This window comes from Schistocerca piceifrons, chromosome 10, assembly GCF_021461385.2.
Source record: "Schistocerca piceifrons isolate TAMUIC-IGC-003096 chromosome 10, iqSchPice1.1, whole genome shotgun sequence".
Taxonomy (NCBI): domain Eukaryota; kingdom Metazoa; phylum Arthropoda; class Insecta; order Orthoptera; family Acrididae; genus Schistocerca; species Schistocerca piceifrons.
In genome coordinates, this window is record NC_060147.1 from 44447151 (window position 1) to 44474696 (window position 27546).

At 45.9% G+C, this 27546-nt stretch overlaps 1 protein-coding gene and 1 pseudogene across 1 annotated transcript in view; one reads left to right on the plus strand and one right to left on the minus strand.

Moving 5' to 3' along the window:
- LOC124718676 (C3 and PZP-like alpha-2-macroglobulin domain-containing protein 8) overlaps positions 1–27546 on the plus strand; it is an 852528-nt gene that overhangs the window by 781405 nt on the left and 43577 nt on the right. The window contains exons 24-26 of the mRNA XM_047244301.1: positions 14533–14675; positions 23843–24008; positions 25124–25322. Of these exons, the coding sequence (XP_047100257.1) occupies positions 14533–14675; positions 23843–24008; positions 25124–25322 (508 nt within the window). The remainder of the gene's footprint in view (positions 1–14532; positions 14676–23842; positions 24009–25123; positions 25323–27546) is intronic.
- On the minus strand, positions 24841–24958 carry LOC124719268 (annotated as a pseudogene).

The following is a 27546-nucleotide window of genomic DNA, read 5'->3' on the forward strand; positions in this document are numbered from 1 at the left end:
AACGACTTCATTCTGTGTTGGATTGCAATTTCTAGATGTCGGATTGTGGGTCCCATATTTTTCAACGAAACAATAAACGCCCAACGATACTGCAGTGATATTCTGTACCCATTCATAGGAGAGCTTGTGTTAAGTGAAATACTGAACGGTTATTTTCAACAAGATGGTTCAACCGCGCATACAGCTCTCGTTTCAATGTCACTGCTTGCTGATGTTTTTGGTGATCGCATAATTTCACAGGGACTTTGGGCTCCACGATCGCCTGACCTAACATCACCTGACTTTTTCTTCTGGGGTGCAGCGAAAGCAACTGTCTACAAAAACCGTCCAAAATCCATCGATGAATTGAAAACTGTAATATCCACTTTCACTGCTTCTGTTACAGAAGAAATGTTACAGCTTGTGTTTGGAAACATGATCAGACGAATTGAATTGTGTATTCAACAACAGGAGGGACACTATCACCATTTAATGCCTTAATTTGTAAGTAAAAATAAATATTCAATAAATTAATAACTTGTATTTCACTGGCTTTCATTTCGGTATATTCACTGCAGCATACAGCACGCGCGGCTAACAATCATACGACACTGCGGAGAGACTTTTTGAACGCCCCGTAGATACAGCTGTATTACTAGAACGAGTTCCAAAACGAGTGCTTTCCATTGTTTTTTATCTTAACTATTCTATGTTATAAAACTATTGTTGTTGTTGTCGACCTCAATCCGAAGAATCGTTTGACGCAGCTCTCCATCCTACTCTATCCTGTGCGAGTCTCTCCATCTGCGAGTAACTAGTGTGTCCTACGTCCCTCAGAATCTGTTTAGTGTATTCATCTCTTGGTCCCCCTCTACGATTGTTACCTCCCACACTTCCCTCCAACACTAAATTAGTGATCTCTTGATGCCTCAGAATGTGTCCTACCAACCGATCCTTTGTTCTAGTCAGAAAGTGTGACAAATTTCTTTTTTCCCCAATTCTGTCCAGTACATCCCCATTAGTTGTAAAAATGCTTTGCCTGATTGTGGATATTCCCGTAGATTTCGTCTGTGGAAGTGTTAAAAACTGTAGCCATTTCACCCAAGAAATTTTGTTTCCTGTAGTACAGTAACTGTACATTCCACAACGCTGCGCTTTCCTCGTAAAAACTAATTCAGTGCACAACTTTTTCCTGAGTCCACTTCCTGGAAGCTTTCTTTGCTAGTTTTTTTGCCGACACATCGCTGACATTCACTCACAGTGTGTACCCATCGAGACATTTTCACACTGCACAATAACAGCGCGACAATCAGAGCACAATGCTGCAGAGGCTGTGACAGAACACGATTTTTTGAAATAAAAACCACGTAGCTAAAGCGTGATTAAGAAAAACGTTGATGCCTGTTAATACATTAGAATATCTTAAAGCTTCATTTAAAGTAACTTAGTAATAAGATATCTAATGCATAAGTAGGACCAACTTCCAAACACCAGCGTACGTGTACTACAGCTTCTCACCAACCATCGCGTTTATGTTTTTTTTACATCAGGTTTATTCTTATGATGAATGGTGTATAGTTTCAAGTGTCCCGACAATGGCGGCACACTTTTACAAAGCGATTCATTGCATTGTTAATGTGGCGCAGTGGATAGCGCTGAAGTGTGCCGTTCATATTCTTTAATTAATGTGAGGTTGTGAGGGACGTGTGGATGCTATTATGTCATTCTGCGCAACGGATTAATCTGAGATGTACCCTTTACCCTGTGGCTCCTGCAAGATGCAGTTTCCACCCCCACACTACTACAGAAGTCAGACAGACGCTCCTAACGTTCTAAAGATAAATGCCTAAAAACTTTCAGCAATAAATATCTTCTGGAGTCGTCCGCTGTAAGGAAATGACACAAAAACTCACAAAATTTCTTACGTAACTAGTGGGATACTTGGGTACTTGAGTAGTGCTAGTTAGCGTAAGAAAAACATGAAACTAGCGAAAATTAAATTTGTTTTTTTTTTTTTTTTGCAAAAATCCTGAGAAATCACAATGGCACTTTTAGTTATGGACTGAACAAGTTATTTCCGGGTTCCTTTCGGAATATGAAGTTACCTCTTAAGGATAGTATTCGCTAATTAAATTTCTATACAAAGTTTAAGATTGTTATTGAGTTGGCAGAATGGCTGAGAGCTGCGCCTACTCAACTTGAATAATTATCCGTTAGAATGTTGCTAGGTACAGTTGAGGCTGTTGCGTGTGAAATGCAGTGAAGTGTACTGTTGTGGAGGAAATATGGGGCTCGTGAGGGCTGTAGTGCATAATACCATAAGCTGCGACGACTGTTGTCTGCGCCGCTCGCTGCTGACAAATAGGATAAGTCTCGTTCTATCTGGATTGACCTTCGCCAATCAAATTCTACCTACGCCTTGATGGAGTCAAGGAATCCTATTCGCCCCTAGTCTAACTACTGGCGTGGTACACCAGTCACATAACTAGTCCACCGCAATGTCGCTCAAAAATTCGCTCGCAGGCATTTAACTATAACTCTGTCCATTCACACCGCACAATAAGTGTGGCGGCCAACACAGTGAACAACACTTAATCGCAAGGACTCAGTATAGAGTCGCACTCCGATTCGCTCTTGACAGAGGTGCTCTCCCAGTGAAGTACTGAGGAGAGACTTGTCCCTCGCTCCAAGAACGACAACGGAACGGCCCCTCTCCACGCCAGACGTGAAGGGGCATTTCCTTCGGTCTCCTCCATTACTCCTTCAGCTCAAGGCATCAGGAATATCGTCTGCCAATCAGGATTGCTCTTCTAAATTGGGAGAATGACGTGTCGTTTAAGGCGACCAATCTGGAAATCTGTAGCATCGGCGTTTGGCGTTTGGTGTCTCCCTATGAAAACCTCTGAAACTGCATGCTATGTTTGTAAAGAATGCGTAGGCTGGGAGCTCCCACTCAATGTAGCGGAATTTGCTTTTAAGCCGAACATGGGGTCGTTCTCCCTTTCACTCGGGCAAACGCTGGCTGCTCCACGGGTGGTCGCTGGCCAACATAGATAGGTTGACTCATCCTCTAAAGGCACCGGCCTCCCGGTGTGCGGTCTGCCTCTCCTGAAGTATAAGCTTTTGTGACCGTCATGTCTTGAATGTGTGTGTGTATGCCAGCCTCGAGTATTTCAACCTCGGTATGCACTTGCGATTTATTTGTTATTTGCATATCGCTTACATGAATTCATACAACACTGACTTTATCTTATCGAGTTTGGGTTCGAATGAAGCGCCTTGATGTGCGGAATATGATTGTGAGGGCGGAATATGTAAGCAATGAAGGTCAGGAGACCACAACGTCTTACAAGGTTGAGCCTCTAAAGTCATAATTTTTTTTTTACTTTCTTATGCTAATTATATACACACGTCAAAAAAAGTTTTGCATCACCCCAGTTCCCAGAATTCCCGAACCTGTACAGAAAATTGGAATAGATATCAACATAAAATTCATTTCCGCCCTTTCTACTGCTCATGAAACCACACAATGCGTATTGTACAGCCGTACATGACACCTTCAGAGGTGGTGGACCAGATTACTGTATACATTGGTACCTCTAATACCCAGCAGCACGCCCTCTTGCATTGAGGCATGCTTGTATTCGTCGTCACCACTATGCACAAGTTCATCAAGGCACTGCTGGTCCACATTGTCCCACTCCTCAACGGCGATTCGGGGTAGATCCCTCAGAGTGGTTGGTGCGTAACGTCATCCATAAACAGCGCTTTTCAGTCTATAAGAGGCATGTTCGATAGGGTTCATGGCTGGAGAACATGCTGGCCACTTTAGTCGAGCGATGTCGTCATCCTGATGGAAGTCGTTCACGAGATGTGCACGTTGTGGGTACGAATTGTCGTCCATGAAGACGAATGCCTCGCCAATATGCTGCCGATGTGGTTGCGCTATCGGTCGGACGATGGCAATCATGTACAGCCATTACGGCGCCTTCCATGACCACCAGCGGCGTATGTCGACCCCACATAATGCTACCCCAAAACAGCAGGGAGTCGCCACCTTGCTGCACTCGCTGGACAGTGTGTCTAAGGCGTTCAGCCTGACCGAGTTGCCTCTGAACACGTCTCCGAGGATTGTCTGGTTGAAGGCATTCGTGACACTCATCGGTGAAGAGAACGTGATGCCAATTCTGAGCGGTCCATTCGGCATGTTGTTGGGTCTATTTGTACCGCACATGCAGCAGTTGTGAAGATGGAGCCGCCATGGACGTCAGGAGTGAAGTTCCGCTTCATGCAGCCTATTGCGCACAGTTTGATTCGTAAGAAAATGGTGGCGTTGCTGTCAGGGTTCCTCCGAGCCATAATCCGTAGGCAGTGGTCATCCACTGCATTCGTAGCCCTTGGGCGGCCTGAGCGAGGCATGTCATCGACAGTTTCTGTCTCACTGTATCTCCTCCATGCCTGAACAACATCGCTTTGGTTCACTCCGAGACGCCTGGACACTTCCCTTGTTGAGAGTCCTTCCTGGCACAAAGTAACAATGCGGACGCGATCGAACCGCGGTATTGACCGTCTAGGCATGGTTGAACTACAGACAACACGAGGTGTTTGTCTCCTTCCTGGTGGAATGACTGGAACTGATCGTCTAATAGGCGCTGCTCATGCATGGTTGTTTACATCTTTGGGCAGGTTTAGTGACTTCTCGGAACAGTCAAAGGGAATGTGTCTGTAATACAATATCCACAGTGAACGTCTATCTTCGAGTTCTGGGAACTGGGGTGATGCAAAACTTTTTTGATGTGTGTATAAAAGGCCATACAGATCAGCCTACTAGAAAGGGTCGCTGGCCAGACAAGACTCAGGATCTCGAAAGAGAAGACCAAATTCATGACAAGTGACAAATACGGACCACAGTTCCTTGAAACAGAGATTGGACGGATTGAGAGGGTAAAAAAATTCAAATACCGTTTTCAAGCCATACAACAGGACGGACTGGAGAAAGCTGCTGTGGCGGACTGAATGCCAAAAATGGAAAGAGCTTACGGATTAACTAAAAACATTTACAACAAAAAGTGCATCGCTTGGAATGCCAAAATAAAGCGCTGCAATACTGTGGTAAAAACATAGTGCCTGCATGCCCGTGAGTGCCTCTCAATGAAGTTGGCAAAGCTGGAGATACTTGAAAGAAGAATATTACAGAAAATCATGAGTCCAACCCAGGTTGAAACTGGCTGGAAACTTCGGAGCAATAATGAAATTTACAAAGAGGTGAGGGAATCACGGAGACTATGAAAAAGCAGAAGTTAACATTTCTAGGATATTTGTACAGAATGGACAAAACCAGACTAACCAAAAGGATATTCGACTACCTGCGGAGAAAGAAGACAACAACGACATGGATTAAGGAAGCTCGTAAAGATCTGGAAAGGTTCAACATTCAGGAAGTTCAGAAGTTAAATAGGGATACATTTCGGACCAAGATTTAAAAATTTGTAATGATTTCAAGTCCAAAAAGCTAAGAAGACTGGAAGAGCGTGGACGGATGAACAGAATCAACAGCATAGCGTCCATGCGAAGGAGTATTGGAGAAATAGGAAACTTCGGACAAAGACAAAATGGTATTGTAGCGTGATTCTAAATCGTCAGTTACCCAAATAAAAAAAAAGGCAATGTACTGAATACAGAGCATCGCACATCCCAAACCCCTAAGGACAGAAACTTGAAATTTGGAGAGGGTGTTGATCTTACACTGTAGGTGTCGTTTAAAAAGGGATTTTTCGAAATTCCACCCTTAAGGGATTGAAATAGGGGATGAAAGGTTGAAAATATGTGGACACTAAGGCAATTTTGAAACCAGACCTACGAAAATTGGTATTTGGTTTCTCGGTCAAAGAAACATGTGTTTCCACATTTTTGGCAGTTTAGCCCTTATGGTGGTGAAAAAGTGTGTGAAAGCTTTTCTTTAAGTAAATCATTATTAAAGAACTACTAAGGTATTTTTAAAATTGCAGCTATGAAAATTGGTTACAAATTAAAAATAAGTGTTTCAATGTTTCTGGAAATTCAACCCCTAAGGGGGTGACATAGGAAATTAAATCTTTATGAAGTATTTCATTAAGAAAGCATTTTATAGATAAATCTGTGAAAATTTGAATTTGGCTTCTCAGTAAAAAATAAAAAATACTTATTTCACTGATTTGGAAATTCAACCCCTGCTGGAGTGAAATAGGGGATGAAACTTTTTATGGAAATATTTCGTTATGCAAGCACTTCTGAAGCCAAATCCAAGAAAATTTCAATTTTCCTTCTCTGTTAGAAATTTTAAAAAATGACACATTTCACGGCTTTTGAAAATTCGACTCCTAAGGAAGTTCAATAGGAGGTGTATGTTCAATGAGAAGTTTTTCTTGTGAAAGCATTTTTTAAAGCTAAGTCTATGGTAACCAGTATTTACGAGTAGCTTCTCTGTTAGAAATGAAAGATCATGTGTTTCACTGTTTTTGGGAGTTCAAACCCAAAGGCGTGGAGTAGGGGTGAAGATTTTTAAGAAAGTATTTCGATGTACTATAAAATTTTAAAGGTAAATATATGAAATTTGCTATTTCACTACACGTTCCCATATAAAGAAATATGTGTCAGGGCACGAAAGTTTCTATGGAAATATGACCACAAGAACGAAAAACCCATGATTAATAAAAATCTTGGACTCCAGCTGTCAGTATCGCTTTTTGGTCAGAAGTACATTCAGAAAAGACCTTACTTCTGTGGGCTTAATTGCAGTGAAAATTTTAGATTGTTCTGCAATTTGTGAATAACATAAGAATTGGATTAAATAAAAACAAATCTAAAATCTGAGCTGACCGTACAGTCTACGCGAGGGAACCGAGCTAGTTTTGGATAAAACTGCTTCCTCGACTGATTTCACGAAACAACTGTTCACAAATTTGTAGGCCCTGGATTCAGTAATTAGGTTTCAAGTTATCGCGAAGCCTGAAAAGCGTACAGATGTAACCGAAGTTGATGGAGCGTTCTTTGAACGCTGTGACATACGAACTCCAATGACGAGGCAAGTTTTCGCATTGAATAACGAACACTGCGTTCGATAGCTTTTCCGACGACAATATTTCGAGGCGAATGTAAAGAACGAGCAAGGTCATTAGCCTTTTTCTTCAGAGCAGAACCGTACTCTTCAAAGTTCTGAACACATGTGACACTTGAGTGTAACGACACAATTTGACCGTTAAATAGGATCTCGTAGTATCGCCGAAACTCCCTTTGTCGGGTTTGTAACAATACTGCTATTATGGTGTTCCTGTTTATTAGATACTATAGTTGAAGTTGCTAGTAGCTAGCAAGATTACACGCGTCTTCTACCATTCCCGAATACATTGATGAAATGTTTCTTTGTAAATGTATAAAAAAGTAGCCCCAATTTTAATTAACACCTGAAAATATTATAAAAATTTTTACACATATAAATGAATGTATATATTAATTGAACGAAACGATGTACTAATGAGACAATGTATTTTTAATTATTCATGAATTATTTTGTAAAAAAAGAATCTGTGTGTTAAAATGTGACAAGCAAATGTAGTTGGTACATTCGTTTGTCTAGCGATATAAAAAAGCGGAACGCGATATGTTCGCTTTCTCTCCCTCTTTTGTCCTCCGCTACCGACGCAAGCTGTGTAAATGTTACATGTGTAACTTGTACGCTTTTGTTGAATAATTATGTTAATTTGATGTTAAGTAGCCGTGTTTCATTTGAAGATCCCTTTCGCCGCTATTCATGTTACACTAAGTGATTTTATTATACTTGTTTTAAAATCCAGTTTCAGGCTGCATCGAAGAGAATTTGCTCGCGCATTGTTAGGTGGTCACGGCCGAACACTCTTAGTGTTCATTCGCCGTTTAATCCGTCAGTTTATAATTCATACGTTACTGAGATCATGTTCACCGATCTGTTTCTCTCAAAATCCAGGCAATGTTATTACGCGAACCGCGTAATATGTAGATCGGTCGTTGGCCTCCAAAGGATTCCGTCGAACAACGCACTCTCCGATCTGATGTACTGACGATGCCGGAAGGCAGAATTCAGCTTCATTAGAAAAGGGAGTAAAATTTTTCTGTGTTATGTTTTATCACTTCAGTAGTATTGCTTCCAGCAAGGCAAGGAAAATTCTGTAGTGTTCTCAACCAGTGCTTACCAGATATTCAATGCTTCCTTAAATGTCAGGTTTACCAGCAGAGATAAAACCTATTAACATGCCATTTTAATTCATTAATTCATATCTATTTAACCAATAATAATATATCTTGTTTTTTATTTATTTTTAATTGAGAAACGATACACTATCCTTCGATGCACCCCCACGTATGGAACAGTGGGACTGTCCTACTATGAATTACCTCGAAGCAAACGGTCTATTGACACACAGTCAACTCGGATTTAGAAAACATCATTCTTGTGAAACACTACTAGCTCCTTACTCCCACGAAGTGTTGCATGCTATTGACAAGGTATTTCAGATTGATTCCGTACTTCTGGATTTCCAAAAGACACTGTACCACACAAGCAGGTTGTAGTGAAATAGCGTGCTTATGGAATATCGTCTTAGTTATGTGACTGGATTCGTGATTTCCTGTCAGCGAGGTCAGAGTTCGTAGTAACTGACGGAATGTCATCGAGTAAAACAGATTTCTGGCGTTCTGCAAGGCAGAGTTATAGGCCCATTGGTCTCCCTTATCTATATAAACGATTTGGGACACAATCTCAGTAGCCGTCTTAGGTTGTTTGGAGATGATACTGTCGTTTAGCGACTAATGAAGTCATCAGAAGAACAAAACAAATTGCAAAATTATTTAGAAAAGATATCTGTATGGTGCGAAAATTGGCAATTGAGCCTAAATAACGAAAAGCATGAGGTAATTCTTTAAACTTCGTAACGCGATAAATGAGTCAAATCTAAAGACCGTAAATTCAACTAAATACCTAGGAATTACGATTACGAACAACCTGAATTGGAAGAAACACATAGAAAATGTTGTGGGGAAGGCTAACCAAAGACAGTTTTATTGGCAGAACACTTAGAAAATGTAACAGATCTACAGGGCTATTACAAATGATTTCATAAATTCACTGTAGCTCCATTCATTGACATATGGTCACGACACACTACAGATACGTAGAAAAACTCATAAAGTTTTGTTCGGCTGAAGCCGCACTTCAGGTTTCTGCCGCCAGAGCGCTCGAGAGCGCAGTGAGACAAAATGGCGACAGGAGCCCAGAAAGCGTATGTCGTGCTTGAAATGCACTCACATCAGTCAGTCATAGCAGTGCAACGACACTTGAGGACGAAGTTCAACAAAGATCCACCAACTGCTAACTCCATTCGGCGATGGTATGCGCAGTTTAAAGCTTCTGGATGCCTCTGTAAGGGGAAATCAACGGGTCGGCCTGCATTGAGCGAAGAAACGGTTGAACGCGTGCGGGCAAGTTTCACGCGTAGCCCGCGGAAGTCGACGAATAAAGCAAGCAGGGAGCTAAATGTACCACAGCCGATGGTTTGGAAAATCTTACGGAAAAGGCTAAAGCAGAAGCCTTACCGTTTACAATTGCTACAAGCTCAAACACCCGATGACAAGGTCAAGCGCTTTGAATTTTCGGCGCGATTGCAACAGCTCATGGAAGAGGATGTGTTCAGTGCGAAACTTGTTTTCAGTGATGAAGCAACATTTTTTCTTAATGGTGAAGTGAGCAGACATAATGTGCGAATCTGGGCGGTAGAGAATCCTCATGCATTCGTGCAGCAAATTCGCAATTCACCAAAAGTTAACGTGTTTTGTGCAATCTCACGGTTTAAAGTTTACGGCCCCTTTTTCTTCTGCGAAAAAAACTTTACAGGACAGGTGTATCTGGACATGCTGGAAAATTGGCTCATGCCACAACTGGAGACCAACAGCGCCGACTTCATCTTTCAACAAGATGGTGCTCCACCACACTTCCATCCTGATGTTCGGCATTTCTTAAACAGGAGATTGGAAAACCGATGGATCGGTCGTGGTGGAGATCATGATCAGCAATTCATGTCATGGCCTCCACGCTCTCCCGACTTAACCCCATGCGATTTCTTTCTGTGGGGTTATGTGAAAGATTCAGTGTTTAAACCTCCTCTACCAAGAACCGTGCCAGAACTGCGAGCTCGCATCAACGATGCTTTCGAACTCATTGATGGGGACATGCTGCGCCGAGTGTGGGAGGAACTTGATTATCGGCTTGATGTCTGCCGAATCGCTAAAGGGGCACATATCGAACATTTGTGAATGCCTAAAAAAACTTTTTGAGTTTTTGTATGTGTGTGCAAAGCATTGTGAAAATATCTCAAATAATAAGGTTATTGTAGAGCTGTGAAATCGCTTCAATCATTTGTAATAACCCTGTACTAAAGAGACCGTCCGTCCTCTTTTAGAATACTGCTGGGCGGTGTGGGATCCTTACCAGATGGTATTGACGGAGTACATCAAAAAAGTTCAAGTAACGGCAGCACGTATTGTATTACCGCGAAATAGGGGAGAGAGTATCACAGAAACGATTCAGGATTTGGGATGAAAATCATTAAAATAAAGGCGTTTTTCGTTGCGGCGGAATCTTTTCACGAAATTTCAATTACCAATTTTCTCCTCCGAATGAGTATTTTGTTGACGCCGACCTACATGGGGAGAAAAGATCACCGTTATAAAATAAGGGAAATCGCAGCTTGCACGGAAAGATATAGGATTTCGTTTTATCCGCGCCCTGTACGAGATTGGAATAATAGATAATTCTGATGGTGCTTCGATGAACCCTCCGCCTGGCACTTAAATGTGATTTGCAGAGTAACCATGTAGACGTAGATGTAGGAATACTATTTTCGGTACCTGTCTACACTTTCTGCGAAAGCGGCGGCGTTCGACTGTTTCTTGTCACCGACTGTGGGGCGACGGCTTCTTGGTTCCGAATCCTTTCAACTTTCAAACCATCTTCCAGAATGACTTTAGTTACGTAAGTCAAAGAAATACGAAAGCATAATAGCGTCGGTAGACTAGTAGTGAGCTGTTTCAACAGTTTGGCGCCTGTCCTGGCAGAGGGCATTTGTGACTGATCCATCGTCTCCATCACTCAACATTGACAGTAACTAAAATTTGTAAATAACGTTTACCGATGAACTGAATGATATTGTAATTATCATTAACAAATTCGCATTGCAAGTAACGTCATTAGAACGGCTAGAGCTGTATGTTAATATTCAGATAGTAAATATAAATAATTTATGATTCGCTTATTGGCGTCCAGCGTGGTAGGGGAATCCTCGCTGCTGCCTCTCTCTCTCTCTCTCTCTCTCTCTCTCTCTCTGCTGCAGTTCAACACTGCTCTTGCTAGCCCGGCCGTTCTCACTCTGTGAGACCATCTGGCGCCTCATTCGATGAGTCTGCCTTGTGATCCTACCATCTTGTTAGCAGCCCGTAACAAAATCTTCCTTTACTGTGCGTTAAAACATAGCAAAAAAAATTTCGTCTTCACCTACGTCCTCTTCTATTTCCATAATATTGCCCGCAAATACACTCCTGGAAATTGAAATAAGAACACCGTGAATTCATTGTCCCAGGAAGGGGAAACTTTATTGACACATTCCTGGGGTCAGATACATGTCGGCACTAGTACAGTGTATATCCACCTTTCGCAGCAATGCAGGCTGCTATTCTCCCATGGAGACGATCGTAGAGATGCTGGATGTAGTCCTGTGGAACGGCTTGCCATGCCATTTCCACCTGGCGCCTCAGTTGGACCAGCGTTCGTACTGGACGTGCAGACTGCGTGAGACGACGCTTCATCCAGTCCCAAACATGCTCAATGGGGGACAGATCCGGAGATCTTGCTGGCCAGGGTAGTTGACTTACACCTTCTAGAGCACGTCGGGTGGCACGGGATACATGCGGACGTGCATTGTCCTGTTGGAACATCAAGTTCCCTTGCCGGTCTAGGAATGGTAGAACGATGATTTCGATGACGGTTTGGATGTACCGTGCACTATTCAGTGTCCCCTCGACGATCACCAGTGGTGTACGGCCAGTGTAGGAGATCACTCCCCACACCATGATGCCGGGTGTTGGCCCTGTGTGCCTCGGTCGTATGCAGTCCTGATTGTGGCGCTCACCTGCACGGCGCCAAACACGCATACGACCATCATTGGCACCAAGGCAGAAGCGACTCTCATCGCTGAAGACGACACGTCTCCATTCGTCCCTCCATTCACGCCTGTCGCGACACCACTGGAGGCGGGCTGCACGATGTTGGGGCGTGAGCGGAAGACGGCCTAACGGTGTGCGGGACCGTAGCCCAGCTTCATGGAGACGGTTGCGAATGGTCCTCGCCGATACCCCGGGAGCAACAGTGTCCCTAATTTGCTGGGAAGTGGCGGTGCGGTCCCCTACGGCACTGCGTAGGATCCTACGGTCTTGGCGTGCATCCGTGCGTCGCTGCGGTCCGGTCCCAGGTCGACGGGCACGTGCACCTTCCGCCGACCACTGGCGACAACATCGATGTACTGTGGAGACCTCACGCCCCACGTGTTGAGCAATTCGGCGGTACGTCCACCCGGCCTCCCGCATGCCCACTATACGCCCTCGCTCAAAGTCCGTCAACTGCACATACGGTTCACGTCCACGCTGTCGCGGCATGCTACCAGTGTTAAAGACTGCGATGGAGCTCCGTATGCCACGGCAAACTGGCTGACACTGACGGCGGCGGTGCACAAATGCTGCGCAGCTAGCGCCATTCGACGGCCAACACCGCGGTTCCTGGTGTGTCCGCTGTGCCGTGCGTGTGATCATTGCTTGTACAGCCCTCTCGCAGTGTCCGGAGCAAGTATGGTGGGTCTGACACACCGGTGTCACTGTGTTCTTTTTTCCATTTCCAGGAGTGTACATCGCCCTTGTATAAATCCTCTGTATACTTCTTCTACCATTCTGCTTTCCCTTCTTCGCATACAACTGGTTTTCCATTTGAGCTCTTTTCTCCAAAGATCTCTTCAATTTTTCTGTAGGCAGTATCTGTCTTACCCTTGGTGATATATGTCTCTACATCCTTTTTTCACACATATTTGTACATATATATCACCGAGCGAGGTGGCGCAATAGTCACCACACTGGACTTGCAATCGGGACGATTGCAGTTCAATTCCATGTCCGACCATCCTGATTTAGGTTTTCTGTTATTTCCCCAAATTGCTTCAGGCAAATTCTGGGATGGTTCCTTTGAAAGAGCACAGCCCATTTCCTTCCTCATCCTCCCTTTATCCGATGGGGCCAGTGACCTCACGGATTGCTCCCCTCCCCTCAAATCAACCAACCAACCAACTGTCAGGTGTGATTTCACAAACACCTTCATTCTCGGTTCGTTTACCTTGGAAGAGATGATATCTGGCGGACCTATTAGGTATACAGTGATATCTGCACGTTATATGGACCTCCTTGTGCAGTAAGTGAGTCCACCATTGCAAGAAGGTAACTATATCCACACCACTATTTTTGTGCGAGATGGAGCGACACCAGATGTCGCTTGCCAGATGAAAGATCGGCTTCGGGAAGCGTCCAGTAACTACCACATTACCTCTAGTCTATTTCAAGGTGTGTAGCGTTCCAGATCCTCTGACATAAATCCATGCGACTTCTGGTTATGGGGATACCTGAAAGATCTTGTCTATCAGGGATTATGTATCTGGACTCTTCCTGATCTGAAGGTTCGCATATGACAACATATCGGTATGATTGGTCTAAGGCACTGCAGTCATGGACTGTGCGGCTGGTCCCGGCGGAGGTTTGATTCCTCCCTCGGGCATGGCTGTGTGTGTTTTTTTTCGGTCTGATTACACCAGATATGATGCAATCACCAACTGAACATGCCGTATTACAGATGCAGCATGTTGCTCAGTTGGGAGACAATATTGAACACATGTTGTAACTTGCTGCCACATGCTAGTAAACGTGCCAGGACTACCGATATCATGTGTTCGATCGTTCCTCTCCTTTTTCTGCACCCACACCACATTCAGACTGCTTACAGGGCCATATGTTCACCTGCTTTTTTTTTTTTTTTTTTTTTGGCTTACTCTGTGAGTGCACCAATTAATGGACAAACCTAGGACGTATCACCGTCCTGCTAATATACAAGCTGCACTACAACACTGTCAGTTTAACTATAACCAACCGGTTGGGATGCAGACCAGTCCAGAGCAGTAGTCATCATGTACCACATAAAAATGACAACAAGTCTGGCGAAATATCGCACTCAGGCACCTGAGTATTCTACAAGTTGGAAATAGCCGGGAAAGCATCACATCCCAATAAATATCAACCAAATATACAGTTTAATGTCTTTCCTTCATTTCTCCTACTGCTGCAGTGGTGCCAACATCACTTTCAAATTTTCCCACTCCTCTGCGCCACGCAGTAAAACGTAAGCCAGCACCATTCTAGGAGTGCCCTCGAGTAAGTGGTTACCGTGGCCTGTTGCAGGGTCGCGTGAGCTACTCCACGTACGCGCCAGCCTCCCGGACGCCGCTGCTGGACATCTGGGCGGCAGTCGAGGGCGAGGACTCGTCAGGGCTCCGACACCTCGAGGGCCGGCCTGCCAGGCTGTCCATCAGGGTCTGCTTCAGGTGAGTGGCGTACCTCACCCTCCTGCAGCTCTCTGTGTCCACCTGGACACCTCTAGCAGTGCATGTCTTGCTGAAGGTCGCCGTTCTCTGAGGCAACACTGCTTACTACTGAATGTAGTCACTGCGGATGGACTCATCTCCAGACTAGTCAAGAGTTCATTCCAATTACAACAACGGTCTTTGGAAATTCTTAGAAAGTTTCACCAGGTCACAATGACCATTCCACACCCTTCTGTTGTTTTGCTTATTCTTAAAACAACATTTAGTAACTTTCTTATATACACTGATGGAGGGAAAGTCCGAACAACAAGAAATACACTACTGACCATTAAAATTGCTACACCGAGGGGAAATGCAGATGATAAACAGGTATTCATTGGACAAATAAATTATACTAGGACTGACATGTGATTACATTCTCATGCAATTTGGGTGCATAGATCCTGAGAAATCAGTACCCAGAACAACCACCTCTGGCCGTAATAACGGCCTTGATACGCCTGGGCATTGAGTCAAACAGAGCTTGGATGGCGTGTACAGTTACAGCTGCCCATGCAGCTTCAACACGATACCGCAGTTCATAAAGAGTAGTGACTGGCGTATTGTGACGAGCCAGTTGCTCGGCCACCATTCACCAGACGTTTCCAATTGCTGAAAGATCTGGAGAATGTGCTGTCCAGGGCAGCAGTGGAACATCTTCTGTATCCAGAAAGGCCCGCACACGACCTGCAACATGCGGTCGTGCATTATCTTGCTGAAATGTAGGGTTTCACATGGATCGAATGGAAGGTAGAGCCACGGGTCGTAACACATCTGAAATGTAACGTCCACTGTTCAAAGTGCCGTCAATGCGAACAAGAGGTGACGGAGACGTGTAACCAATGGCACCCCATACCATCACGCCGGGTGATCCGCCAGTATGGCGATGACGAATACACGCTTCCAATGTGCGTTCACAGCGATGTCGCCAAACACGGATGCGACCATCGTGATGCTGTAAACAGAACCTGGATTCATTCGAAAAAATGACGTTTTGCCATTCGTGCACCCAGGTTCGTCGTCGAGTGCACCATCGCAGGCTCTCCTGTCTGTGATGCAGCGTCATGGGTAACCGCAGCCATGTTCTCCGAGCCGATAATCCATGCTGCTGCAAACGTCGTCGAACTGTTCGTGTAGACGGTTGTTGTCTTGCAAACGTCCCCATTTGTTGACTCAGGGGCCGAGACGCGGCTGCACGATCCGTTCCAGCCACGCGGATAAGATGCCTGTCATCTCAACTGCTAGTGATATGAGGCCGTTGGGATCCAGCACGGCGTTCTGTATTACCCTCCTGAACCCACCGATTCCATATTCTGCTAACAGTCATTGGATGTCGACCAACGCGAGGAGAAATGTCGCGATAGGATAAATCCGACCTTTATCAATGACGGAACCGTGATGGTACGTATTTCTCCTCCTTACAGGAGGCATCACAACAACGTTTCACCAGGCAACGCCGGTCAACTGCTGTTTGTGTATGAGAAATCAGTTGGAAACTTTCCTCATGTCAGCACATTGTAGGTGTCGCCACCGGCGCCAACCTTGTGTGAATGCTCTGAAAAGCTAATCATTTGCATATCACAGCATCTTCTTGCTGTCGGTTAAATTTTGCGTCTGTAGCTCGTCATCTTCGTGATCTAGCAATTTTAATGGCCAATAGTGTAATTAAGGGAGAGTAACGAAAGTTTAGGAATTCAGTTGCCTAGGTAACATATTTGAGTGATTAACATTGCAAGATCAGAGGTTAAAGTTAGCGCGAAGTAAACCATTGCAAATATGAAGTACTGGTACATTAATAACCGGTGTAACTACCAGAATGTTGAATGCCACATGCACATGTGCAGGCATTGTGATGTCAGTTTGTCAGATGGAGTTCCTTGCCTGTTCCACTTTCTCGGTCAATACATGGACGGTTAATGCCGGATGTGCGTGTTGTTGGAGTTTTGGTCCCATGATGCCCGACGTGTGCTCGATTGGAGAAAGATCTGGTGATCGAGCAGACCAAGGCAACTGTAGATACCCTGCACAGCGTGTTGGGTTGTAACACTGGTATGTGGGTGAGCGTTATTCTGTTGGAAAACACCCACTGGAATGCTGTTCATGAATAGCAGCACAACAGATTGAGTCATCGGACTGATGTACAAATTTGCAACCAGACTGCATGGGATAACCACGAGAGTACTCCTGCTCTCATACCAAATCACATCTCAGACCATAACTCCAGCTGTAATTGCTGGCCAAGCGATTGTAGGCACTTCAGTCTGGAACTGCATGACTGCTGCAGTCGCAGGTTCGGATCCTGCCTCGGGCATGGATGTGTTTGATGTCCTTAGGTTAGTTAGGTTCAAGTAGGTGTAAGTTCTAGGGGACAGATGACCTCAGATATTAAGTCCCATAATGCTCAGAGCCATTTGAACCATTTCCAGGTGTAATTCCACACTATGTAGGATGCCATACTGGTTGCAGGCCTTCAATTGGTCTCCTCCCAACCGTGACATGGCCATACCTGGGACTGAGACAGACCCAGTACCAGTTTTCATGAGAAAACACAACAGACTTCCTGTCTGCCTTCGAATGAGCTTTCGCTTGACACCACTGATCAAAAACAAAAAAGCACCTGGACCAGATGGTATCCACTCGGAAACACTGAAAAAACTAGCACCGCAGATCACTCCGTTCCTAACAACGTTACTGAACGATGCCTTACGGCTGGGCAGGGTACCTACAGTATGGAAAACCTCCAAAGCAGTCATTATTAAGAAATCAGCGGACAGGTATCCTTCAGATCCAAAGACTTACAGGCCAATATGCCTAATAAACACCCTAGCAAAGATTCAGGAGAAGCTACTGTGTAAGCGCCTGCAAACACACAGAGCTCTCAGGGGCATGAGCCAACACCAGTTCGGTTTCAGATCTGGCAGATCAATAGATGATGCCATCAACCAGGCCCTGCACATAGTTAACACCACTAAACAGAAATACGCCATGGCAATAATGATTGACATTGCCGGAGCATTTGATAATCTTTGGTGGCCAGCACTGTTTCAGAGGCTAAGAAATCTGGAGGTACCGCAATCGCTGTACAACAGTTTTCTGGACTACTGTAAAGACCGAGTAGTCGAATGGCAGATGGACAGCCGGAAAGTACGAGATGTGGCTAGAAAAAACCGGACTAGTACTGGTGAAACAATAAAACGAATGCAATAAGGCTGAAAGTCGCGTGGCCTGTCACGTGACTCTCGCTCCGCCTGCTGCTCGAGTTTCATCTGCCTCCTGCACTCAGTCTGCCCGTGGCGTCTGTTTTAAGTAGTTGACGTTTTGTCTGTGCGTCGGAAAATGTTGAGTGTACAGAAAGAACAGCGTGTTAACATCGAATTTTGTTTCAAACTAGGAAAATCTGCAAGTGAAACGTTTGTAATGTTACAACAAGTGTACGGCGATGATTGTTTATCGCGAACACAAGTGTTTGAGTGGTTTAAACGATTTAAAGATGGCCGCGAAGACACCAGTGATGACACTCGCACTGGCAGACCATTGTCAGCAAAAACTGATGCAAACATTGAAAAAATCGGTAAACTTGTTCGACAAGATCGCCGTTTAACAATCAGAGCAGTGTCTGAGTTAACAGGAGTTGACTTGTTGTCTTTGGCAATAAATAATATAAATAATATTGACACCACTGAAGTCGCAAATGGTGGTGGTTTGGGGGTCAGTGGATTGCACGCTACGGGGCGTCTGGGTCGGTGCTATCCTTGAAGTAACACATTTGTAACAGTTCGTTGTGTCACTACGGTGCCACCAGCTGCTCAAATTGCTGCTGCAGATGCAGTACGGCGCGCCAGAGCCATACGTTGAACACGATGGTCTTCCCTCTCGGTAGTGCTGCGTGGCCATGCAGAGCCCGGTCTCCTTGGGACTGTGCATTGTCGCGGCCACAGCTCTAAGCATAGTGGCTACATTCCTGCAAGTTCTTTATGGAACATCTCAGAAATAATGTCCAGCTTATCGCAGCCCTGTTACATGACCTCATACAAATTCAGTGAGCTGATGACAATGGCATCTTCGTCGCCTTCAAGGCATTCTTGAGTAACAACAACTTTCCACTTCAACTCTCACGACTCCTGCAGCGCTTATTTCCAGCAAAGCTGATTAGCATCCTCATACTAGCGCGAAATTTGAATAAACGACTGTTGTTTATCTCGCACAATTCCTTCTTGGTGTTGGAATTTTTTTCTATCACTGTAATGTATGTCAGATCGTGAAGCAGTTGAGTTCAATCTGCCCTGCACATCCTCCTTGGCCGGCTGCTTTCTAGGTGCTTCAGTCTGGAACTACGTGACCACTACGGTCGCAGGTTCGAATCCTGCCTCGGGCATGGATGTGTGTGATATCCTTAGGGGACTCATGACCTCAGATGTTAAGTCCCATAGTGCTCAGAGCCATTTGAATCAATTTGAACATCCCCCTTTATTGACCCCGTTAGCCAGTGAGATTTACAAAGGGAGGCCGCCAATTGTGAAATTCAGATTCGATTCATCCTGCGCATAATAAAAGCTCATGGCCAGAGGTGTAATGTGGCAAAGCACTAAGATGCACATCTCAGCCGTTTTTTTTTTTTTTTTTTTTTTTTTTTGTCGGGAAAATCGACAGTTAAATGAAACCGTTGCAGTGAAATACTCTGTACGATTACGAAATTTCTATAGCGTCGTGGCGCAGTGGTAAGCGCTCGGGTTTGAAATTCGAAGATCACCGGATCGAATCTCGCGCCATGCAATTTTTTTTATTATTAGTTTTTTGTAATTCAAATATACACTCCTGGAAATTGAAATAAGAACACCGTGAATTCATTGTCCCAGGAAGGGGAAACTTTATTGACACATTCCTGGGGTCAGATACATCACATGATCACACTGACAGAACCACAGGCACATAGACACAGGCAACAGAGCATGCACAATGTCGGCACTAGTACAGTGTATATTCACCTTTCGCAGCAATGCAGGCTGCTATTCTCCCATGGAGACGATCGTAGAGATGCTGGATGTAGTCCTGTGGAACGGCTTGCCATGCCATTTCCACCTGGCGCCTCAGTTGGACCAGCGTTCGTGCTGGACGTGCAGACCGCGTGAGACGACGCTTCATCCAGTCCCAAACATGCTCAATGGGGGACAGATCCGGAGATCTTGCTGGCCAGGGTAGTTGACTTACACCTTCTAGAGCACGTTGGGTGGCACGGGATACATGCGGACGTGCATTGTCCTGTTGGAACAGCAAGTTCCCTTGCCGGTCTAGGAATGGTAGAACGATGGGTTCGATGACGGTTTGGATGTAACGTGAACTATTCAGTGTCCCCTCGACGATCACCAGTGGTGTACGGCCAGTGTAGGAGATCGCTCCCCACACCATGATGCCGGGTGTTGGCCCTGTGTGCCTCGGTCGTATGCAGTCCTGATTGTGGCGCTCACCTGCACGGCGCCAAACACGCATACGACCATCATTGGCACCAAGGCAGAAGCGACTCTCATCGCTGAAGACGACACGTCTCCATTCGTCCCTCCATTCACGCCTGTCGCGACACCACTGGAGGCGGGCTGCACGATGTTGGGGCGTGAGCGGAAGACGGCCTAACGGTGTGCGGGACCGTAGCCCAGCTTCATGGAGACGGTTGCGAATGGTCCTCGCCGATACCCCAGGAGCAACAGTGTCCCTAATTTGCTGGGAAGTGGCGGTGCGGTCCCCTACGGCACTGCGTAGGATCCTACGGTCTTGGCGTGCATCCGTGCGTCGCTGCGGTCCGGTCCCAGGTCGACGGGCACGTGCACCTTCCGCCGACCACTGGCGACAACATCGATGTACTGTGGAGAGCTCACGCCCCACGTGTTGAGCAATTCGGCGGTACGTCCACCCGGCCTCCCGCATGCCCACTATACGCCCTCGCTCAAAGTCCGTCAACTGCACATACGGTGCACGTCCACGCTGTCGCGGCATGCTACCAGTGTTAAAGACTGCGATGGAGCTCTGTATGCCACGGCAAACTGGCTGATACTGACGGCGGCGGTGCACAAATGCTGCGCAGCTAGCGCCATTCGACGGCCAACACCGCGGTTCCTGGTGTGTCCGCTGTGCCGTGCGTGTGATCATTGCTTGTACAGCCCTCTCGCAGTGTCCGGAGCAAGTATGGTGGGTCTGACACACCGGTGTCAATGTGTTCTTTTTTCCATTTCCAGGAGTGTATATATATGTATATATATATATATATGTATATATACATATATATATATATATATATATATATACTGTTAATGAATTGCTTATAGCATGCTGGTGAAGGCGGATCGCTCTCCAATGTACCGCCTCCATTTTTCCGTTCTTTTAACACGGTGTACCTAAGCTCTCCCGTCCGCACTGATTTTCGACGATGTTATAAGTTGCGCTAGGGACCGCATCTACCTTCTTTCGAAGTTAGCAGGCAACTACGCTGTTATGCGGCGGCTCGTTTCGGCCCATTCAACATCTGTCCTTCAAGTGTAACGAGCGAGTAACGGAGTTTATATTTCATACCTGCCGCAGCAAATTTGTGTTCGTGGGGTCTCTATTCTAATTCGAACGTTTGACTTACGCTATACGTATTCGTTTCGGAACACCGTTTCTACGTCTTCCGTTAACTATACGTGGTTAACATTATGAAGACAATTAATAACATTTGTGAAATACAACTTTGTTTGCGGAAAACATAATGATGTTCGAAGTCGCCAGTTTTTCCACGACAAACGACTTTCAACAACTTATTATATGCATAATTGTTGCAACTGATTGCCGGGAATTATATATACAAAAACAAATACTAAAAAAAAAAAGTTGCATGGTGCGAGATTCGATCCGGCGACCTTCGGATTTCGAACCCGAGCGCTTACCGCTGCGCCACGACGCTATAGAAAATTAGTAATCGTAGAGAGAATTTCAGCGCAACGGTTACTTTTTAACCGTCGATTTTCTCGACAACGGCTGTGAAGTGCATCTTGGTGCTTTGCCACATTACACCCCTGGCCATGAACTTTTATTATGCGCAGTATGAATCGAATCTGAATTTCACAATTGGCGGCCTCCCCTTGTTAACCATTGTGTTTTGTGTGAATTATACTGCGGACCTAGAAACGACGGAAAGGCATCTTCTTGCCGTGGCCCTCAGTGGTTCACAACCCCACAACAGGCCACAGCAGTTCACCCACCCCACCGCCGCTCCACACCGAACCCAGAGTTATTGTGCAGTTTGGCCCGCAGTGGACCCCCCTCCCCCTGGAAACACCTCATACCAGACGAGTGTAGCCCCAAAATTCTATGTGGTAGAGTAATTATGGTGTACGCCTACGTGGAGACAGTGTTTGCACAGCAATTGCCGGCACAATGTAACTGAGGAGGAATAGGGGGAGCCAGCCCGCATTCACCGAGGTAGATGGAAAACCGCCTTAAAAAACATCCACAGGCCGGCCAGAGCACCGGACCTAAACACTAATCTGCCAGGCGGATTCGCGCCGGCGACCGGCACGCCTTCCCACTCGGGAAGCAGCGTGTTAGACTGCATGGCTAGACAGGTGGGGTAGATGTAACTATTCTCTGGAAGCCGTGATGTGAGCAGCACTGGACGGCAGTAAGCACCAGCTCTAAACAAAACTGCAAAGCATCTTCCATTTTTACACATATTATGCATCGTTAAGTCATAAACTTTAAAGTACCACCATACAAGCTGAGTGACTGGCTCTCTAAGCTGGGTGGTGGAGTAAGGGTAGCAGAGGTCGAAGGCCAGTAGTTGACTACTTTGGGTGGGCTACCATTGGAGGGGTGCGTAGGTTCCTGATAGTCGTCTGGCACATTAATGAAACATTTTGGTTAAAAAATCGATTTATTGCTCAGCAAACAATGACAGTGATGGTGGTACACGAAGAAACCTACGACCCCAGGATGTAAGCTGTAGTCGTCCTCTGAAGATATAAAAATTTACATTTATTGTGTTCAATCCGATTTAGATACCTTTAGATATGATGTGTGGTTGTAAAAAATGGTTTTTATTTTAATTGAACATTAACAGGGAATATTTTGAATTAACAATATTGGGTTCCCAGTGACCCCACCTTACCAGTTATGGAACAACTTATGGACCATGCTAGTTACGGCTTGCTGTGACTATAAAGTGATAGTTTCAAAAGCAACACAGTCCTCCGCTTTCCAATTTCCTCCAATAATTTGAGTACTTATTTATCCTTTCTTATAACTCCTTATTTCCCTCCACGATCTGCTTCTCTTGCACCTGCTTTCCAGTACCTTTAGTACATCCTGTGGTGTCACCGCCAGACACCACACTTGCTAGGTGGTAGCCTTTAAATCGGCCGCTGTCCGTTAGTATTCGTCGGACCCGCGTGTCGCCACTTTCAGTGATTGCAGACCGAGCGCCGTCACACGGCAGGTCTAGTCTAGAGAGACTCTCTAGCACTCGCCCAGTTGTACAGCCGACTTTGCTAGCGATGGTTCATTGTCTACATACGCTCTCATTTGCCGAGACGACAGTTTAGCATAGCCTTCAGCAACGTCATTTGCTACGACCTAGCAAGGCGCCATGTTCAGTTACTATTCTGAACAGATAATATTGTGGATCATGTACCGTCAAGAGCGACGTTCATCATTAATGGATTACAGTTCAGTATCAAACTAATTATGTCCGCTTTCTGAATTCTAATTCCTTGTCTAATTCCTCACGTCAGTATAGTTCTTCCCTCCTCACGTCAGGCTGCGTGAGCTAAAAGGCGTGCATTTCGGCCTCCCCTCGTAACACGATGTTGGCTCTTCAGCCAACACAACACATACCATGCAAGATACTGTTAATGATGTAAACGTAGGCTTCCGCGGACCTTGTCACAGTCAATAAAATTCTTCTGGCTTTGAGGCTGCATTGTCATCTGTAAAAGTTCGACGTTTCGGCGGCTGTTGTAAGGCGCCTTCCTCATGGTGTATTGCTAACTGTTAATGATGATTATATATCGACAAGCTGCCTGCAAACATCATCAAGGTGACCTACATCCCCTCTTGAACTCTTTAGACGCTGTGACACGGTGTGGTGTGGTCTGGTGTTTCAGGTGGAAGTCCCACCGACCATCTGGTGTGCTGAGACTGGAGGTGCGCCTTTTCTCCGGGTTCCAGCTCTCATCCTGGAGCGGCAGCGTGCAGGTGGACAGCAATGGGACCACAGCGGACGTCCAGCATGGTTCCAGGGCCGACAAAGTCTGGTTCCTCATGTCTGGTGTAAGTACTACAGTCGCAGGCCAAATTCTTCTTCTAAACCCCAAAGTAAAAGCCTGTTGATCGTACTAGCCCCATACCAATGTCACTTGCAGCGTGGTTCCATTACTTACCAAAGATGGTTCCTTATGTCTGGTGTCAGTACCACAGTGGATGGTTGGGAACAACAGCTCCAGGAGATACACTGCAAACTTTGTAGTCTAGGTGATGGTGGTAGAGGCCAGCTGAACTGATAGAGCAGTTAGTTATCTCTGTTATGCATCCAGAGCCAACCTAGTCAGGTTCCTCATATCAGGAGTGAGTATCATAGAGCTAGCCAAAGTCCTCTTATCAACCCTGACGGGAAACCCCACAGCTGAATCACACGCTGGTAGAGGCCACCAGATCTAATGGTGCTATCTCATACCCCTGTCACATACAGCAAGGTTCCATGCAAATCGATGTCTGATTCCTCTTCTTTGACATGAATGCCATGCCAGCAGCCAAAATCCTCGTCCTGAACTCTAACATGAAATGCACTGTTGTGTAATATGCTGGTAGAGGCAAACAGAACCGCTGGAGCAATCCCATATGTACATGCATGTGGCTCCAGGGATGAGAATGTCTGGTTCCTCATCCCTGTCATAAGTACCACTAACTAACTAACTCAGGCCACGAGTGGCCTACCGGGACCATCCGACCGCCATGTCATCCTCAGTGGAGGATGCGAATAGGAGGGGCGTGGGGTCAGCACACCGTCTCCCGGTCATTATGATGGTATTCCTGACCGAAGCCGCTACTATTCGGTCGAGTAGCTCCTCAATTGACATCATGAGGCTGAGTGCACCCAGAAAAATGACAACAGTGCATGGCGGCCTAGATGGTCACCCATCCAAGTGCCTACCACGTCCGACAGCGCTTAACTTCGGTGATCTCACAGGAACCAGTGTATCCACTGTGGCAAGGCCGTTGCCCGTCATAAGTACCACATCATGAGGAAAAGTCCTTTTCCTCAACCCTGACATGAGAACAACAGCTGTTACATTGCAGTCAAACCAGACCTTCCCCAAAATGGCAGCCCGTGTGTTCTATCCCACAACAAGCCCATTACAAATGGTTGTTGTTTTGTTACTCGGCAGGTGACCTCCCAGTGCGCAGTCTGCGTGCAGCTCTCAGCTGGTGGCGTCTACCCAGTGACGTCATCCCGGCCGGCGTTGGCGCGGGTCTACCCAGCGGAGCGCCCTCACGTGGCAGCACACGTGTTCTTCCACAGCGCCACGCTGTTGACTGCGGGTGCCGATGACGACCTCCTCACATGGTTCGGCGCCTCACAACAAGGTCAGCACACACATGATACAGCGAAACTGATCAACCATTTATGAACCACCCCTACCAACCAACTCAGCGCCAAATGTCAGACCTTGATCTGCTACGTGTACATCTACACTCTGCAAGCGACCTTACAGTTTGATATGAGGGTTTCTGTGTATCAGAATCACCTCCTCCTTTTTCTGTTCTGTACACTTTGGAATAATGACTACTGGCAAGTCTTCCTGGGGGCTCGAAGCTCTGTAATTTAACCTTCATGGTTTCTCATGAGATATAGATACGAGGAAGCAATATTTTACTAGACTCTTCTAGAAAGTCGCGCGGGGTAGCCGAGCGGTCTATGGCGTCTTGTTACGGTCCGCGCGGTTTCCCCCGTCGGAGGTTCGAGTCCTCCCTCGGGCGTAGGTTAGTTTAAGTTAGATTAAGTAGTGTGTAAGTTTAGGGACCGATGACCCCAGCAGTTTGGTCCAATAACACCTAACCACAAAATGCCAAAAAAATTTCTTCTACGCTACTGGCCATTAGAATTGCTACACCACGAAGATGACGTGCTACAGACGCGAAATTTAACCGACAGGAAGAAGATGCTGTGATATGCAAATGATTAGCTTTTCAGAGCATTTACACAATGTTGGCGCCGGTGGCGACACCTACAACGTGCTGACATGAGGAAAGTCTCCAACCGATTTCTCACACACAAACAGCAGTTGACCGGCGTTGCCTGGCGAAACGTTGTTGTGATGCCTCGTGTAAGCAGGATAAATGAGTACCATCACGTTTCCGACTTGGATAAAGGTCGGATTGTAGCCTATCACCACTGCGGTTTATCGTACCGCGACATTGCTGCTCGCGTTGGTCGAGATCCAATGACTGTTAGTAGAATATGGAATCGGTGGGTTCAGGAAGGTAATACGGAACGTCGTACTGGATCCCAACGGCCTCGTATCACTAGCACTTGAGATGACAGGCATCTTATCCGTATGGCTGGAACGGATCGTGCAGCTACGTCTCAATCCCTGAGTCAACAGATGGGTACGTTTGCAAGACAACAACCATCTCCACGAACAGTTCGACGACGTTTGCAGCAGCATGGACTATCAGATCAGAGACCGTGGCTGCGGTTACCCTTGACGCTGCATCACAGACAGGAGCGCCTGCGATGGTGTACTCAACGTCGAACCTGGGTGCACGAATGGCAAAACATCATTGTTTCGGATGAATCCAGGTTCTGCTTACAGCATCATGATGGTCGCATCCGTGTTTGGCGACGTCGTGGTGAACGCACATTGGAAGTGTGTATTCGTCATCGCCATACTGGCGTATCACCCAGCGTGATGGTATGGGGTGCCGTTGGTTACACGTCTCGGTCACTTCTTGTTGGCATTGGCGGCACTTTAAACAGTGGACGTTACATTTCAGATGTGTTACGACCCGTTGCTCTACCCTTCTTCGAACCCTGCGAAACCCTACATTTCAGCAGGATAACGCACGACTGCATGTTGCAGGTCATGTATGGGTCTTTCTGGATACAGAAAATGTTCGACTGCTGCCCTGGCCAGCACATTCTCCAGATCTCTCACCAACTGGAAACGTCTGGTCAATGGTGTCCGAGCAACTGGCTCGTCACAATACGCCAGTCACTACTCTTGATGAACTGTGGTATCATGTTGAAGCTGCATGGGCTGCTGTACCTGTACACACCATCCAAGCTCTGTTTGACTCAATGTCCAGCCATATCAAGGCCGTTATTACGGCCAGAGGTGGTTGTTGTGGGTACTGGTTTCTCAGGATCTATGCACTCAAATTGCGTGAAAATGTAATCACATGACGGTTTTTGTATAATATATTTGTCTATTCTTCTTCGTGTAGCAATTTCAATGGCCAGTAGTGTAGAAACGTACACTCTCAAAACCTCATTGTGATGCAGAGTGTCCCTCTTGCAGCGTTTGCTATTTGTGCTGGCTGAGCATCTTCGTAATGGTTTCATCCTCACTGAATCAACCTGTGACGAAATGTGTCACGCTTCATTAGATCATCTCTATTTGGTCTAACAGTCCTATCTCGTATGGACCCCAGACCAATGACTAATATTCAAATATTAGTCAAATGAGGTTTTCGTAGACTGCATCCTTTGTGGGTCTACTGTACAGTCTATTCACATTAATCTGACCACCACCTAAGCTCGACATCAGTCTGCAATAACGACTCACAGATGGCAATTGTAGTCTATATA